This window comes from Salvelinus sp. IW2-2015, linkage group LG36 (genome assembly GCF_002910315.2).
Source record: "Salvelinus sp. IW2-2015 linkage group LG36, ASM291031v2, whole genome shotgun sequence".
Lineage (NCBI taxonomy): Eukaryota > Metazoa > Chordata > Actinopteri > Salmoniformes > Salmonidae > Salvelinus > Salvelinus sp. IW2-2015.
In genome coordinates, this window is record NC_036875.1 from 40,624,018 (window position 1) to 40,642,537 (window position 18,520).

Genomic DNA, 18,520 nt, shown 5'->3' on the forward strand with positions numbered 1-18,520 from the left:
GAGAAGAGAGAGATTGACCTCCAGCTGCTTGACATGGAGCAATGAACTGGATCGGCGCACAGCAGTCATAGAGCACTGAGGCTAGAGACTGGAGATCCTCCCTCTAGTTTGGAGAGCCTCCCTCTAGTTTGGAGAGCCTCCCTCTAGTTTGGAGAGCCTCCCTCTAGTTTGGAGAGCCTCCCTCTAGTTTGGAGAGCCCCCCACTAGTTTGGAGGAGCCCCCCTCTAGTTTGGAGAGTTGAAAGTTGGTCTTGCTCTGTCTCTACATGTCTGAGTTTCTGTTGTGTGCTATCTCTGTCCCTCACACTGGTTTTATTCATATCTGACTAACTCCAGCTCCACTCGGCCATGTTTTATCTGAGCTCCGACCCCCAGCCCTCTCTCACCTCGTTCTCTGACGAGCTGGCCGACAGCAGCACTTCCTGGGCGTCGAAGAACTCCGACACAGACTCTGACATAGACAGCCTGCTCTCATTGGACGTCTGTTGAGTCAGAGGGATTCCCCTCTGCTCCCCCCCCTTTAAGGAAACAGAGAAACACAATCAGTACAACGTCTTTTACTCGTGACTTTAGGTGGTGAGACGACATAGAACTGAACTGTGGCAAAGTGGAGACGGTGGAGACCCAGCAGTCATTGGTGACTTTATTCTTCCTATATTCCTGGTAAGATCACATAGTTTTTTCCATTTACCTTGACGTCAGGTTCAACACAACTTTAATGATCAGTGAGCTCACCTGCCAAGAGATACTGGAAGCACCGTCCTTCTTTAAGGACAGGAATCAATACCCTAATTGGTAAACGCAGTAAAYCAGAGAATACACAATGTTTTCCAGTTAACTAAAGTTACCTGTCCAGCTCTACAACAGGATGCATAGCACCACAGAGGAGATAAACCACTATTCTCCCTGACCTCACCTGGTAGCTACCAGCTGGCTGCRATAAGCACACCAGGCACTGCAATGGCAAGTGTCCTGCATGTCAGGGACAATGACAACAAAACAACGACTTGATCCAGTAMAAGACGTAGCTAGCTACCTCATCAGGACTGGTGATGAGGTTCACACTGATTGTTTGTTCAGACAGGACCGACTCAGAGTGGATGCGGCCCAGTCGGGTTTTAAGCTCAGCGTTTTGGGACAGGGCCTGAAATGAGGAGAAATACGAATCAATTCACTAATCTGTCAGCTGGAGGAGAGGGGTGTAAACAGATAAACATTACAACTGGATCTATATTGTACAGCTCTACATTCATATTCAGCTCTACACATATCATGACTGTAGCCCCCCCCACGCTACATACCATGGCTGCTCTGTTTTCCTCTCACTGTGTGACTATATGAAATGGAACCATTCGCAAAGAAACAGAAATCTAACTCAAGCAGTGATGAAAGTCAATTGAAACCCCTCATCTCTCCAGCCAGTACATTACATGTTTCAAGTACTGCACAGAACATTTAAGGTGATGTAGTGTGTTCTGACAAAAACAACACAATTAACCATTRATAGTGACTGTTCCCAGTGCAGGAGGATTATGGGTAGTGTAGAAGGAGAATTCTAAATGAACACCTGCCGGGCTCACCTGTGACAGAGACTTCCTGAGGGTGATGACCTGGGCAGACCGTTCTGACTGCTCCTGGTCTGAGAGAACAGATTTGATCTTCTCCTTCTCCATGGCCACCGTGGTGAACGCAGACTTCAACATGGAGTGGACTGCAAAAGACAGAAATCATTTTAAACACACCCTCTGGTTACTTACAACTCTTACTAATGGTTTCCCTATACTTTGCTGGTATGGATAGTGTAAAGGGACGGTGAACAGGGACGGACTGATGCAGGAGCATACCGGGGCTGAAGAGGCAGAGGCAGCAAAAAATTGAATAATTATATATTTCCACATTTTGTTACGCTACAGCCTTACTCTAAATTTGATTCAATTAATATTATAGCATTGAGTCTTCTTGGGTATGACTCTACAAGTTTGGCACACCTGTATTTAGGGAGTTTCTCCCATTTTTCTCTGCAGATCCTCTCAAGCTCTGTCAGGTTGGATGGGGTGTGTTGCTGCACAGCTATTTTCAGGTCTCTCCAGAGATGTTAGATCGTGTTCAAGTCCGGCCTCTGGCTGGGTCTCTCATAGACATTCATAGACTTGTCCCGAAGCCACTCCTGTGTTGTCTTGGCTGTGTGCTTCGGGTCATTGACCTATTGGAAGGTGAATCTTCGCCCCAGTCTGAGGTCCTGAGCTCTCTGGAGCAGGTTTTCATCAAGGATCTCTCTGTACTTTGCTCCGTTCATCTTTCCCTCGATCCTGACTAGTCTCCCAGTCCCTGCCGCTGAAAAACATCCCCACAGTATGATCCTGTCACCGCCATGCTTCACCGTAGGGATGGTGCCAGGTTTCACCGTAGGGATGGTGCCACTGTCAACTGTGGGATCTTATATCAACAGGCGTGTGCCTTTCCAAATCATGTTCCAATCATTGAATTTACCACAGGTGGACTCAAGGATAATCAATGGAAAAAGAATACACCTGAGATCAATTTCAAGTCTCATAGCAAAGGGTCTGAATACTTAGGTAAATAAGGTATTTCTGTTTAAAATGTTATATATTTGCAACATTATATATTCACCCCTGGCGTTTTTCCTATTTTGTTGCATTACAACCTTTAATTTAAATTTATTTTTATTTGATTTCATATAATGGACATACGCAAATAGTCCAAATTGTGAAGTGAAAACATATAGTAAAAAAAAAAAAAAATAAAATGTAAAACAGAAAAGGGGTGCGTGCATATGTATTCACCTTTGCTATGAAGCCCTAAATAAGATCTTGTGCAACCAATTACCTTCAGAAGCTCAATTAATTACTTAAATAAGTCACGTGTGCATCTAAGTGTCACATGAATCTGTGACATGATCTCAGTACAATACACCTGTTCTGAAAGGCCCCAGTCTGCACACACCACCAAGCAAGTGGCACACCGGAAAGTGGTACCATGAAGACCAAGGAGCTCTCCAAACAGGTCAGGGACAACGTTGTGGGGAAAGTACAGATCAGGGTTGGGTCTAAAAAAATATCTGAAACTTTGAACATCCCAAGGAGAACCATTAAATCCATGATTAAAAATGGAAAGAATATGGCACCACAATAAACCTGCCGAGAGAGGGCCACCACCAAAATCACAGACCAGGCAAGGAGCAATACGAGAGAAACAAAGAGACCAAAGATAACCCTTAAGGAGCTGCAAAGCTCCACAGCGGAGACTGGAGCTGCCTTTGACACCTCGATCACCACATTCTTTTGGAGAGACTGGAAACCAAAATTGGGTCTACACGGACAGTTCTGGCCTGGTTTAGTCTTACCTGTCGGAAAGATATCAGTTTGTCTCTGTGAATGGTCTGTCCTCTGACAAATCAACTGTACATTTCGGTGTTCCTCAAGGTTCCGTTTTAGGACCACTATTGTTTTCACATATATTTACCTCTTGGGATGTTATTCGAAACATAATGTTAACTTTCACTGCTTAGGGATGAACAGCTGTACATTTCAATGAAACATGGTGAAGCCAAAAATTGCCCTCGCTAGAAGCCTGTGTTTCAGACATAAGGAAGTGGATGCTGGAAAACTTTCTACTTTTAACTCGGACAAAACAGAGATGCTTGTTCTAGGTCCCAAGAAACGAGATTTCTGTTAAATCTGACAATTCATCTTGATGGTTGTAAAAGTCGTCTAAATAAAACTGTGAAGGACCTCGGGTTACTCTTGACCCTGATCTCTCTTTTGACGAACATATCAAGACTGTTTCAAGACAGCTTTTTTCCATCTACGTAAATTGCAAAAATCAGAAATTTTCTGTCCAAAATGATGCAGAAAAATTAATCCATGCATTTGTTACTTCTAGGTAGACTACTGCAATGCTCTACTTTCCGGCTACCCGGATAAAGCACTAAATAAACTTCAGTTAGTGCTAAATACGGCTGCTAGAATCCTGACTAGAACCAAGAAATTTGATCATATTACTCCAGTGCTAGCTTCCCTACACTGGCTTCCTGTTAAGGACAAGGGGCTTCAAGGTTTTACTGTTAACCTATAAAGCGTACATGGGCTTGCCTCTACCTATCTTTCCGAGTTGGTCCTGCCGTACATACCAATACGTACGCTACGGTCACAGACGCAGGCCTCCTAATTGTCCTAGAATTTCTAAGCAAACAGGGAGGCAGGCTTTCCTCACTATAGATCTCCATTTATGGAACAGTCTGCCTACCCATGTGAGAGACGCAGCCTCGGTCTCTGACCTTTAAGTCTTTACTGAAGACTTATCTCTTCAGTAGGTTCATATGATTGAGTGTAGTCTGGCCCAGGAGTGTGAAGGTGAACGGAAAGGCTCTGGAGCAACGAACCGCCCTTGCTGTCTCTGCCAGGCCGGTTCCCCTCTCTTCCACTGGGATTCTCTGCCTCTAACCCTGTTACAGGGCTGAGTCACTGGCTTGCTGGTGCTCTTTCATGCCGTCCCTAGGAGGGGTGCGTCACTTGATGGCGTTGAAGTACTGACGTGATCTTCCTGTCTGGGTTGGCGCCCCCCTTTGGTTTGTGCTGTGGTGGAGACCTTTGTGGGCTATACTCGGCCTTGTCTCAGGATTGTAAGTTGGTGGTTGAGGTTACCCTCTAGTGGTGCGGGGGTGTGCTTTGGCAATGGTGGGGTTTATATCCTTCCTGTTGGCCCTGTCCGGGGTTTTCTTTCGGATGGGGGCCACAGTGTCTCCTGCCCTGTACCGCTCCTGTCTCAGCTCCAGTATTTATGCTGCAGTAGTTTATGTGTCGGGGGGCTCGGGTCAGTTGGTTACACTGGAGTACTTCTCCTGTCTTATACCAGTGTCCTGTGTGAATTTAAGTAATGCTTCATCTAATTCTCTCGTTCTCTCTTTTCTCTGAGAACCTGAGCACTAGGACCATACGTCAGGACTACCGGGCATGAGAAAAATGACACTTGCTGTCCCCAGTCCGCTGGCCTTGCTGCTATTCCAGTTTCAACTGTTTCTGCCTGCGGTTACGGAACCCTACTGTCCCAGACCTGCTGTTTTTCAACTCTTAATGATCGGCTTATGAAAAGCCAACTGAAGATTTAATTCCTGATTATTATTTGACCATGCTTGTCATTTATGAACATTTTGAAATCTTGGCTTCTCTTAATTTTCTCCTTCTCTCTTTCTTTCTCTCGGAGGACCTGAGCCCTAGACCATACGTCGGGACTACCGGCCGTGGTGACTCCTTGCTGTCCCAGTCCGCCTGGCCTTGCTGCTATTCCAGTTTCAAATCAATCAAATAGATCAAATTTTATTAGTCACTACACATGGTTAGCAGATGTTAATGCGAGTGTAGCGAAATGCTTGTGCTTCTAGTTCCGACAATGCAGATAACAACAAGTAATCTAACCTAACAATTCCCAACTACTACCTTATACACACAAGTGTAAAGGATAAAGAATATGTACATAAAGATATATTGAATGAGTGATGGTAAAAACGGCATAGGCAAGATGCAGTAGATGGTTAGATACGGTACTATACATATGAGATGAGTATGGTAGGTATGTAAACATAAAGTGGCATAGTTTAAAGTGGCTAGTGGTACATGTATTACATAAAGATGGCAAGATGCAGTAGATGATATAGAGTTACAGTATATACATATAATATGAGATGGGTAATGTAGGGTATGTAAACCATTATATTAAGTGGCATTGTTTAAGTGGCTAGTGGTAATTTTTACATAATTTCCATCAATTCCCATTTTTAAAGTGGCTGGAGTTGAGTTCAGTAATGTTGGCAGCGGCCGCTAAATGTTAGTGGTGGCTGTTTAACAGTCTGATGGCCCTGAGATAGAAGCTGTTTTTTTCAGTCCTCGGTCCCTGCTTTGATGCACCTGTACTGACCTCGCCTTCTGGATGATAGCGGGGTGAACAGGCAGTGGCTTGGGTGGTTGTTGTCCTTGATGATCTTTATGGCCTTCCTGTGACATCGGGTGGTGTAGGTGTCCTGGAGGGCAGGTAGTTTGCCCCCCGGTGATGCGTTCTGCAGACCTCACTACCCTCTGGAGAGCTTTACGGTTGTGGCGGAGCAGTTGCGTACCAGGCGGTGATACAGCCCGACGGATGCTCTCGATTGTGCATCGGTAGAAGTTTGTGAGTGCTTTTGGTGACAAGCCGAATTTCTTCAGCCTCCTGAGGTTAAGAGGCGCTGCTGCGCCTTCTTCAAACGCTGGTCTGTGTGGGTGGACCAATTCAGTTTGTCCGTGATGTGTACACCGAGGAACTTTAAAACTTTCCACCTTCCTCCACTACTGACCCGTCGATGTGGATAGGGGGGTGCTCCCTCTGCTGTTTCCTGAAGTCCACAATCATCTCCTTTGTTTTGTTGACGTTGAGTGTGAGGTTATTTTTCCTGACACACACTCCGAGGGCCTCACCTCCTCCTGTAGGCCGTCTCGTCGTTGTTGGTAATCAAGCCTACCACTGTAGTGTCATCCGCAAACTTGATGATTGAGTTGGAGGCGTGCATGGCCGCAGTCGTGGGTGAACAGGGAGTACAGGAGAGGGCTCAGAACGCACCCTTGTGGGGCCCAGTGTTGAGGATCAGCGGGGTGGAGATGTTGTTACCTACCCTCACCACCTGGGGGGCCCGTCAGGAAGTCCAGGACCAGTTGCACAGGGCGGGGTCGAGACCAGGGTCTCGAGCTTGATGACGAGTTTGGAGGGTAACTATGGTGTTAATGCTGAGCTTGTAATCGATGAACAGCATTCTCACATAGGTATTCCTCTTGTCCAGATGGGTTAGGGCAGTGTGCAGTGTGGTTGCGATTGCGTCGTCTGTGGACCTATTGGGTCGGTAAGCAAATTGGAGTGGGTCTAGGGTGTCCGGTAGGGTGGAGGTGGATATGGTCCTTGACTAGTCTCTCAAAGCACTTCATGATGACGGAAGTGAGTGCTACGGGGCGGTAGTCGTTTAGCTCAGTTACCTTAGCTTTCTTGGAACAGAACAATGGTGGCCCTCTTGAAGCATGTGGGAACAGCAACTGGGATAAGGATTGATTGAATATGTCCGTAAACACACCAGCCAGCTGGTCTGCGCATGCTCTGAGGACGCGGCTTGGGAATGCCGTCTGGGCTGCAGCCTTGCGAGGGTTAACACGTTTAAATGTTTTTACTCACCTCGGCTGCAGTGAAGGAGAGCCGCAGGTTTTGGGTAGCGGGCCGTGTCAGTGGCACTGTATTGTCCTCAAAGCGGGCAAAAAAGTTATTTAGCCTGTCTGGGAGCAAGACATCCTGGTGTAAACGATACTCTATCATCGCTCTCCTCCTCAGACGAGGGAGGAGAGAGGGTCTGAAGACCAATGTGCAGCGAGGTATGATGACATGATTTATTTAAGACACGACAAAACACAAACACGACGTAGACAGAAAACGAACTATACTTGAATAAACTACAAAACAAAATAAACGATGAAAACAGACCTGGAACACGAACTTACATATAACGTGAAGAACGCACGAACAGGTACACGACTAACAAACAAACGCTACAGTCCGTGTGGCACGAACATACATACAGACACAGGAGACAACCACCCACAACGAACACTGTGAAACAACCTACCTAAATATGACTCTCAATTAGAGGAACGCCAACACCTGCCTCTAATTGAAGAGCCATACAGGCAACCTTAAACCAACATAGAACCAGACACATAGAATGCCCACCCAAACTCCATCACCTCAGACTCTGAACAACACACCTACAACAAACTAACAGAAATAGGTCAGGACGTGAAATAACCCCCCCGCTTAAGGTGCGAACTCCGGGCGCACCAGCACAAAGTCTAGAGTCTGGGGTGCATCTTGACACCGGTGGTGGTCTCGAGGCCGGACGCTGTCCCAACCACCATTCATCCTCCGCGTTCTGTAGCCCCGGTCGCAATGATCCCCACTCGCACCGAACCATAAGGTACGCGAGTCTCCCATCGGATGGGACTCCCCAGGCGGGCAGCATCGGGATAAGGGGCAGCAGCTCCGGAGATAAGGGGCAGCAGCTCGGGATAAGGGGCGGCAGCTCCGGGCTGAGGGACTCTGGCAGGTCCGGGCTGAGGGACTCTGGCAGGTCCGGGCTGAGGGACTCTGGCAGGTCGGGCTGAGGGACTCTGGCAGGTCCGGGCTGAGGGACTCTGGCAGGTCCGGGCTGAGGGACTGCTGGCAGGTCCGGGCTGAGGGACTCTGGCAGGTCCGGGCTGAGGACTCTGGCAGGTCCGTGGCTGGAGGTGAGCTCTGTGGCAGGTCCTGCTGAGGGCTCTGGCAGGTCCTGGCTGAGGGACTCTGGCAGGTCCTGGCTGGAGGCTCTGGCAGGTCCTGGCTGGACGGCTCTGGCAGGTCCTGGCTGGAGGCTCTGGCAGGTCCTGGCTGGACGGCTCTGAAGGCTGGTCCTGGCTGGACGGCTCTGAAGGCTGTCCTGGCTGGACGGCTGAAGGTGTCCTGGCTGGACGGCTCTGAAGGCTGGTCCTGGCTGGACGGCTCTGAAGGCTGGTCCGGCCTGGACGGCTCTGAAGGAGCTGATCCGGTCTGGCGGAAGGCTCTGGCTGATCGGTCTGGCGGAAGGCTCTGGCTGATCCGGTCTGGCGGAAGGCTCTGCTGATCCGGTCTGGCGAAGGCTCTGGCTGATCCGGTCTGGCGGAAGGCTCTCTGGCTGATCCGTCTGGCGGAAGGCTCTGGCTGATCCGGTCTGGCGGAAGGCTCTAGCGGCTCCGGTCTGGCGGACGGCTCTGTAGGCTCTTGGCAGACGGGCGCTTTGCAGGCTCATGGCAGACGGGCACTTTGCAGGCTCATGGCAGACGGGCAGTTCAGGCGCCGTTGGGCAGACGGGCAGTTCAGGCGCCGCTGGGCAGACGAACACACCTGTAGGGAGGAGACGGAGAGACAGCCTGGTGCGTGGGGCTGCCACAGGACCCACCAGGCTGGAGAGACCTACAGGAGGCTTGATGTTAAGAGCACTGAAGGACCGGGCTGTGGGGAAGTACTGGAGCTCTGGTGCGCAGCCTTGGCACCACTCCCCCAGGCTGGAATACTACACCAGCCCGTCCCTCCAGAGTGCAGGCACAGGTTGAACCGGGCTGTGGATGAGCACTGGAGATCTAGTGCCTACTACGCGCACTTCTCTCTTAGGCTCCACTCCCACATTTGCCCGGTACAGCGGAGTGTAGGCATAGGACGCACTGCACCCTCCCAGCGCCCCGGAGACACAGCACGCAGAGCCGGCGCAGGATACCCTGGACCGAAACTGCGTACCGGAGACCAGACGCGCTGAGCAGGCACAATACGCCCCGGCTGGATGCCCACACTCACATGACACTTTCGGGGGGCTGCTCTGTAGCGCACCGGGCTATGGGCACGCACTGGCGACACCGTGCGCTTAACCGCATAACACGGTGCCTGACCAGTGACGCGTTGCTATAATAAGCACGAGGAGTGCGCTCAGGTCTGCTACCTGGCTTAGCCACACTCCTCTCTACCCCCCCCAAAAAAATTCTGGGTTGCCTCTCGTACCTGTCCCGCTGCCGTGCTGCCTCCTCATATCGCCGCCGCTCAGCTTTCGCTTCCTCCAGCTCAGCTTTGGGGCGGCGATACTCCCAGCCTGTGCCCAGGGTCCTTCTCGTTCAAGATCTCCTCCCATGTCCATGAATCTGGGATCTCTGCGGTTGCTGTCGCTGCCCTTTTCCCCGCTGCTTGGTTCTGGTAATTTGGTGGGTGGTTTCTGTAACGATACTCTAAATCCTCCTCTCCTCAGACGAGGAGAGGAGAGAGGGATCTGAAGACCAATGTGCAGCGAGGTATGATGACATGATTTATTTAAGACACGACAAAACAACAAACACGACGTAGACAGAAAACGAACTATACTTGAATAAACTACAAAACAAATAAACGATGAAAACAGACCTGGACACGAACTTACATATACGTGAAGAACGCACGAACAGGTACACGACTACAAACAAACGCTACAGTCCGTGTGGCACACATACATACAGACACAGGAGACAACCACCACACACGAACACTGTGAAACAACCTACCTAAATATGACTCTCAATTAGAGGAACGCCAAACACCTGCCTCTAATTGAGAGCCATACCAGGCAACCCTTAAACCAACATAGAAACAGAGAACATAGAATGCCCACCCAAACTCACGTCCTGACCAACTAACACATACAACAAACTAACAGAAATAGGTCAGGACGTGACACCTGGTCCGCGACGGGGCTGGTTTTCTTTTGTAATCCGTGATAGACTGTAGACCCTGCCACATACCTCTTGTGTCTGAGCTGTTGAATTGCGACTCTATTTTGTCTCTGTACTGGGACTTAGCCTGTTTGATTGCCTTGCGGAGAGAATAGCTACACTGTTTGTATTCGGTCATGTTTCCGGTCACCTTGCCCTGGTTAAAAGCAGTGGTTCAGCTGTTCTGCCTGCGGTTATGGAACCGCCACCTGTCCCAGACCTGTTGTTTTTCAACTCTTGATGATCGGCTATGAAAAGCCAACTGAAAATTATTCATGATTATTATTTGACCATGCTTGTCACTTATGAACATTTTTGAACATCTTGGCATAGTTCTGTTATAATCTCCACCCGGCACAGCCAGAAGAGGACTGGCCACCCCTCATAGCCTGGTTCCTCTCTAGGTTTCTTCCTAGGTTTTGGCCTTTCTAGGGAGTTTTTCCTAGCCACCGTGCTTCTACACCTGCATTACTAGCTGTTTGGGGTTTTAGGCTGGGTTTCTGTACAGCACTTCGAGATATTAGCTGATGTACGAAGGGCTATATAAAATCAAATTGATTGAAAAAATAAAATTGATTGATTGGAGTATCTGTCCATAGGACCATTTTAAGCCATACGCTCCACAGAGCTGGGCTTTACGGAAGAGTGGCCAGAAAAAAAAGCCATTGCTTAAAGAAAATAAGCAAACACGTTTGGTGTTCGCCAAAAGGCATGTGGGAGACTKCCCAAARATATGGAAGATGGTACTCTGGTCAGATGAGACTAAAATGTAGCTTTTTGGCCATAAAGGAAAATGCGCAAACCCAACACCTCTCATAACCCCGAGAACACCATCCCACAGTGAACCATGATGGTGGCATCATCATGCTGTGGGGGTGGTTTCATCGGCAGGGACTGGGAAACTGGTCAGAATTGAAGGAATGATGGATGGTGCTAAATATAGGGAAATTCTTGAGCGAAACCTGTTTCAGTCTTCCAGAGATTTGAGACTGGGACGGAGGTTCACCTTCCAGCAGGACAATGAGCCTAAGCATACTGCTAAAGCAACACTCGAGTGGTTTAAGGGGAGACATTTAAGCGTCTTGGAATGGCCTAGTCAAAACCCAGACCTCAATCCAATTGAGAATCTGTGGTATGACTTGAGATTGCTGTACACCAGCGGAACCCATCCAACTTGAAGGAGCTGGATCAGTTTTGCCTTGAAGAATGGGCAAAAATCCCAGTGATTAGATGTGCCAAGCTAAGAGAGACATACCRCAAGAGACTTGCAGCTGTAATTGCTGCAAAAGGTGGCTCTACAAAGTATTGACTTTGGGGGGGTGAATAGTTATGCACGCTTAAGTTCTCTGTTTTTTTGTCTTATTTCTTGTTTCACAATAAAAAATATTTTGCATCTTCAAAGTGGTAGGCATGTTGTGTAAACCAAATGATACAACCCCCCAAAAAAATCTATTTTAATTCCAGGTTGTAAGGCAACAAAATAGGAAAAATGCCAAGGGGTGTGAATATTTTCGCAAGCCACTGTACCTTTCTGAGCGATGAGGCAGAAGTCCTCCTGTAGTTTGATGTAGTCACCGCCACACTCCATGTTGTCAGGAATCTGGCGAGAGACAGGGGTCTGGAAGTCCACCTGCTCAGCACACAGGTTGGGGTTGGAGGAGTGGAGTCGCGTGGGCGACATACTGGCACTCACAGGGAGAGAGGGGACCTGAGAGGAGGAGAGGAAGGAGGAAGGAGAGGAGGGAGGGAGGAGAGGAGAATGGAGAGAAACGAGAGGGAGAGGAGGCGAGGAAGGAGAGGGAGGAGAGGAGTGTCAGTACCACTTGGAGACTTGGGAATGTAGTAATGTGATCTACAGATGGAGCTCCATAAGACCTTCTGCGGTCTCTTCTGACATAGTCAAGACAGATACTCACTCAGTGTTTATATCACTATATGAATCACACCAAGTCTGACAAATCATATGGGACAGCAAAGCACAGATGAAGCTGAGGCTTCGTTCCAACCAATGTTCTTTTTAAGCCTTGGCTATAAATATATATATAAAAAAAAAGGAAAAAAATCCTTCCCCTTGTTTCTCCTGGACTGATGACTCACTCATTCATTAACAACACTATGTATGTATACCAGAGGGCCGCTAGTGAGAAAACAGTTGGTTCTGGGCTACCTGGTGAGGAAACGGTTGGTTCTGGGCTTCCTGGTGACGAAACGGTTGGTTTTGTGCTTCCTGGTGACGAAACGGTTGGTTTTGGGCTTCCTGGTGAGAAAATGGTTGGTTCTGGGCTACCTAATCTACCAGAACACACGTTGTGATAAAAACTAAGTATCATGAAGGAAAAGGCTTTTAAACTGTTGCCATAGGTAATTGGGAGAGTTTAAGAGAGTTTAATAATCCAAAGCATGATTATCCTTCTCCTGAAGCTTTACAGAGTGTTCAAAATGGGGTAATTTAGACAACATGAGAATAAGGCATTGTACAGCCCCAAAAATGTGGTTCAGGCTTTGTATTATGATAAGTACAAAAGGACATTGAATCGAGAGCAGATAACCGAAAACGTTCTTTGCCCTGACATATAATTGCATAACGTACAGTGACTATAACTACTGTTCCTTGAAGGAGGGAAACGAGGTACCACACAGCTATTAGGAGTTTGCTCGCTAGATCCCTCTACTGAAGAACATTAGAATCACACCTGACAAGGCCAAGGAACGCCGTGCCTCACCGGAAGCCCCGCCTTCCACAGGCAATAAACTCGAGGCACGGATTCATTCCTTCAATTAAGTACTGCTCTTCACCGAGCTCAGAACTGGGCGGCGCGGGGCCCGAACAGGTGTTGTACCTCGTTTCTCCTTCAGGGAACAGTAGGTACAGTTATAACTCTACGTTCCCTTTCAGTCGGTCAACTCGGTACAACACAGCTACGGAGATATGAAATCACGCCCCAAGCCGAACCCCCAGTGGACACCAAATGAAATGGCCCCACAACAGACCACCCAGAGTTCCAACCCGGCAGGAAAACCTCCGGTACCCGGGTATTGCGCAATCTGCCCACTTTGGGCTACACTGGGAGGTGTGTCATCCAGGCGATAAAACCTGAAACAAAAAAGTGTGTGGTGATGCTCAACTCGCCGCAACACAAATATCTCCTACAGGCAACCCTTTAAACAACGTCCAAGAGGCCGCCAGACCCCTGGTAAAGTGGGTGTGTACACCGTTATGTAATTCCTGTCATTTGCCAGAGAGATATCATCCACAATCCAGTTGGAGAGACGCTGCTTAGAAAGCGCTCTACCACGAGCCGGATTATCAAAACAGACAAAAAGTTAGTCACACAAACTGACACCCCTGGTCCGCTCAACGTACATGGTAATGCTCGTACTGGACACAGGGCATGCAACCTGAAAAGCTCAAAAGCATAGTCATGACCTTACGGTCAAAGGTCACATTAGGACGCAGCGTCAACTTAGAGTTGCCAAGGGCGAACTTCATACAGACTGTATAGTAGAAATAATGTTTAGAGGTAAACACCTTACCATCAGATTGGACCTTTCAGGGTCCAAGCCCACAGATTCCAAATCTCCGGCCGCGGGTTCCAGACCTGTCCGTGCACCTGGGACAACAAGTCCCTGAGCAATCCCCACCTAAAAGGATGATCCCCATGAACCAAGGTCGTTTGGGCCAATGGGGAGCCACAAGGATCAAGGACAAGCCCTCCCAACCTACCGTCTAGCGAGTGCTGAATCAGATCCACAGCGGGAAAAGCAGAACGGAGGGTCAAAGGCCCCTGGTGCGTGAGAGTATCCATTTCCAACGGAGCATCCAGGTGCCTTATCTAGAAAGACAGCTGACAAGTCGCATTTTCTCACGATGCGTAAAGATCTATGTCAGCCCCGCCTAACATTTTCCATATCTAGGAGACCACCCATTGGTACCTGGAGTGAGGGAAAGTGCGCACTGCTCCACAGCAGTAGGGAGCGAGCAAAGAATAAGATCTTCTCACAAAGACACGGCGGTTGGAACCAAAAATCTCAAATTTGGACTCATCAGACCACAAGACAGATTTCCACCAGTCTAATGTCCATTGCTTGTGTTTCTTGGCCCAAGCAAGTCTCTTCTTCTTCTTATTGGTGTCCTTTAGAAGTGGCTTCTTTGCAATAATTCAACCATAAAGGCCTGATTCATGCAGTCTCCTCTGAACAGTTGATGTTGAGATGTGTCTGTTACTTGAACTCTGTGAAGCAATCTGGGCTGCAATCTCTAATGAACTTATCCTCTGGTTCTTCCTTTCCTGTGGCGGTCCTCATGAGAGCCAGTTTCATCATAGCTTTTGATGGTTTTTGCGACTGCACTTGAAGAAACTTTCAAAGTTCTTCACATTTTCCGGATTGACTGACCTTCATGTCTTAATGTCACGTGTGCTCCCTCTCCAGCCTCTAGGTCACCAGGCTGCTCGTTATGGCGCACACCTGTCACCATCGTTACGCGCACATGCGCGTCAGACTCACCTGGACCCCAGTCTCCTCCTTGATTACCTGCCCTATATATGTCACTCCCTTTGGTTCCTTCCCCAGGTGTCATTGTTTCTGTTTCAGTTTCCTGTCTGTGCGTTGTTCGTGTTTCTTGTTGTGTTCATTTGTTTATTAAATGATGCCCTCCCTGAACTTGCTTCCCGACTCCCAGGGCACACGTTACACTTAAAGTAATGATGGACTGTTGTTTCTCTTTGCTTATTTGAGCTGTTCTTGCCATAATATGGTCTTGGTATTTTACCAAATATGTCTATCTTCTGTATACCATCCCTGCCTTGTCATAACACAACTGATTGGCTCAAATGCATTAAGAAGGAAAMAAATTCCACAAATGAACTTTTAACAAGGCACACCTGTTAATTGAAATGCATTCCAGGTGACAACCTCATGAAGCTGGTTGAGAGAATGCCAAGAGTGTGCAAAGCTGTCATCAAGGCAAAGGGTGGCCACTTTGAAGAATATCAAATATATTTGTATTTGTTTAACACTTTTTGGTTACTACATGATTCCATATGTGTTATTTCATAGTTCTGATGTCTTCACTATTATTAAACAATGTAGAAAATAGTAAAAAATAAAGAAAAACCATGGAATGAGTAGGTGTCCAAACTTTTGACTGGTACTGTACATGGTGTACACCGTCCAACAACACCGTCCAATAGGATACACGTGGTGTACACCGTCCAACAGCATACACGTGGTGTACACCGTCCAACAGCATACACGTGGTGTACACCGTCCAACAGCATACACGTGGTGTACACCGTCCAACAGGATACACGTGGTGTACACCGTCCAACAGGATACACGTGGAGTACACTGTTCAACTAAATGCTTAATTGCAGGTTCCTGTGTGTGTGTGTGTGTGTGTGTGTGTGTGTGTGTGTGTGTGTACCTGCATGTCAGTGAAATTGGGCGCTGACTGGGTCCTCTGTAGGCCCTCAGGCTCTGCAGTAACTTGCTCAGCTCAATCAGGCTGGACTGGCACGGGCGAGCTCTGGAAGAAGCACCACAAAGACATGGGTCACACTGGAAGGCACACCTCGACCCAATGAAGTGAATGTGACACCCTGCTGTGCTTACACATGAGAGAACAATTACGGAAAAACAAATGTCCTTTATTAGTTTAGACAAAGTGGAATAAATATCTTAGACAGCGCTACTATCAGAGAGATATTGTAATACATAATACCAGGGCATGGGAACATATACAAATACAGGGCGATGGGGACATACATATACCAGGGCATGGGAAACATATACCATAAATACCAGGCATGGGAACATTTTCCATAATACCAGGGGGGGACATGGGAACATATACCATATACCAGAGCATGGGAAACATTATCAATACCAGGGCATGGGGAACACACCATAATACCAGGGCATGGGGAATTACAAAATACAGGGCATGGGGGAATACCACACACCAGGGGCATGGGGACATTATACCTAATACCAGGGCATGGGAATATTATACCATTAATACCAGGGCCATGGGGAACATATACCATAATACCAGAGCATGGGGAACATATACCATAATACCAGGGCATGGGGAATATATACCATAATACCAGGGTATGGGGAACATATACCATAATACCAGGGCATGGGGAACATATACCATAATACCAGGGCAAGGGGAACATACCGTAATACTCCCTGGGGAACATATACCCCACAAGACATGCCACCAGAGGTCTCTTCACAACTATGGGAGGCGCACAGTACTACATAGAGCTATGACTACATGGAACTCATGTAAGTAGTAAAATTAGATTTAAAAAACAGATAAAAATACACCTTATGGAACAGCGGGGACTACGAAGCAACACAAACATAGGCACAGACACATGCATACACACTAGAGGTCGACCGAATAATCGGCATGGCCGATTAATTGGGGCCGATTTCAAGTTTTCATAACAATCGGTAATCTGCATTTTTGGATGCCAATTATGGCCGATTACATTCCATTCCATGAGGAGACTGCGTGGCAGGCTGGCCACTTGTTACGCGAGTGCAGCAAGGAGCCAAGGTAAGTTGCTAGCTAGCATTAAACTTATCTTATAAAAAACAATCAATCTTCACGTAATCACTAGTTAACTACACATGGTTGATGATATTACAACGTTAACTAGCTTGTCCTGCGTTGCATATAATCAATGCGGTACCTGTTAATTTATCATCGAATCACAGCCTACTTTGCCAAACGGGGGATGACACATCATCACATCATTATCCACTTTAACAAAAGCGCATTCGCGAAAAAAACCGTTCCACGAATGTACCTAACCATAAACATCAATGCCTTTCTTAAAATCAATACACAGAAGTATATTTTGTTAAACCTGCATATTTAGTTCAAATAAATTCATGTTAGCAGGCAATATTAACTAGGGAAATTGTGTCACTTCTCTTGCGTTCATTGCACGCAGAGTCAGGGTATATGCAACAGTTTGGGCTTGTTGCGAACCAATTTGCCAGAAGTTTACATAATTATGACTTAACATTGAAGGTTGTACAATGTAACAGCAATATTTAGACTTATGGATGCCACCCGTTCGATAAAATACGGAACGGTTCCGTATTTCACTGAAAGAATAAACTTTTGTTTTCGAAATGATAGTTTCTGGATTTGACCATATTAATGACCAAAGGCTCGTATTTCTGTGTTTATTATAATTAAGTCTATGATTTGATATTTGATAGAGCTGTCTGACTGAGCGGTGGTAGGCAGCAGCAGGCTCGTAAGCATTCTTTCAAGCTTTACTGCGTTTGCCAGCAGCTCTTAGCAATGCTCACAGCGCTGTTTATGACTTCAAGCCTATCAACTCCTGAGATTAGTCTGGCAATACTAAAGTYCCTATTAGAACATCCAATAGTCAAAGGTATATGAAATACAAATGGTAGAGAGAGAAATAGTCGACACGTCATAATTCCTATAATAACTACAACCTAAAACTTCTMAACTGGGAATATTGAAGAACTGGCAATATTGAACCACCAGCTTTCATTTGTTCTCATGTTCTGAGCAAGGAACTTAAACATTGGCTTTTTACATGGCACATATTGCACTTTTACTTTCTTCTCCAAAACTGTGTTTTTGTATTATTTAAACCAAATTGAGCATATTTCATTATTTATTTGAGACTAAATAGATTTTATGTATTATATTAAGTTAAAATAAAAGTGTTCATTGTTCATTCAGTATTGATATTTAAAAATAGTCTGATTAATTATATATAAAAATAGTCCGATTAATCGGTATCGGCTTTTTTTGGTCGTCCAATAATTTCTATCGGAGTTGAAAAACCCTAATCGGTCAACACGACCGATCAACACAATACACACACGTACACGTGGATTCTGTGTTGTAGATATGTGGAAGTGGAGTCGGGGCCTGAGGGCACACATTTAATGTGTTGTGAAATCTGTTGTGAATGTATTGTAATGTTTTTAAAATTGTATAACTGCCTACATTTTGCTGGACCCCAGGAAGAGTAGCTGCTGCCTTGGCAGGAACTAATTGGGATCCATAATAAATAGAAATATGAATCATGTGAAGACAGTTCCATCATGTGAACACAGTTCCATCACGTCGAACACAGTTCCATCATATGAACACAGTTCCATCATGTGAACACAGTTCCATCA

At 46.9% G+C, this 18,520-nt stretch overlaps 1 protein-coding gene across 1 annotated transcript in view; it reads right to left on the reverse strand.

Moving 5' to 3' along the window:
* Positions 1–18,520, reverse strand: part of LOC111959521 (oxysterol-binding protein-related protein 6-like) — a 71,835-nt gene that overhangs the window by 22,731 nt on the left and 30,584 nt on the right. The window contains 6 exon segments of the mRNA XM_023981131.2: positions 386–517; positions 1,036–1,143; positions 1,580–1,710; positions 11,855–12,035; positions 15,753–15,796; positions 15,799–15,854. Coding sequence (XP_023836899.1) covers positions 386–517; positions 1,036–1,143; positions 1,580–1,710; positions 11,855–12,035; positions 15,753–15,796; positions 15,799–15,854 — 652 coding nt within the window.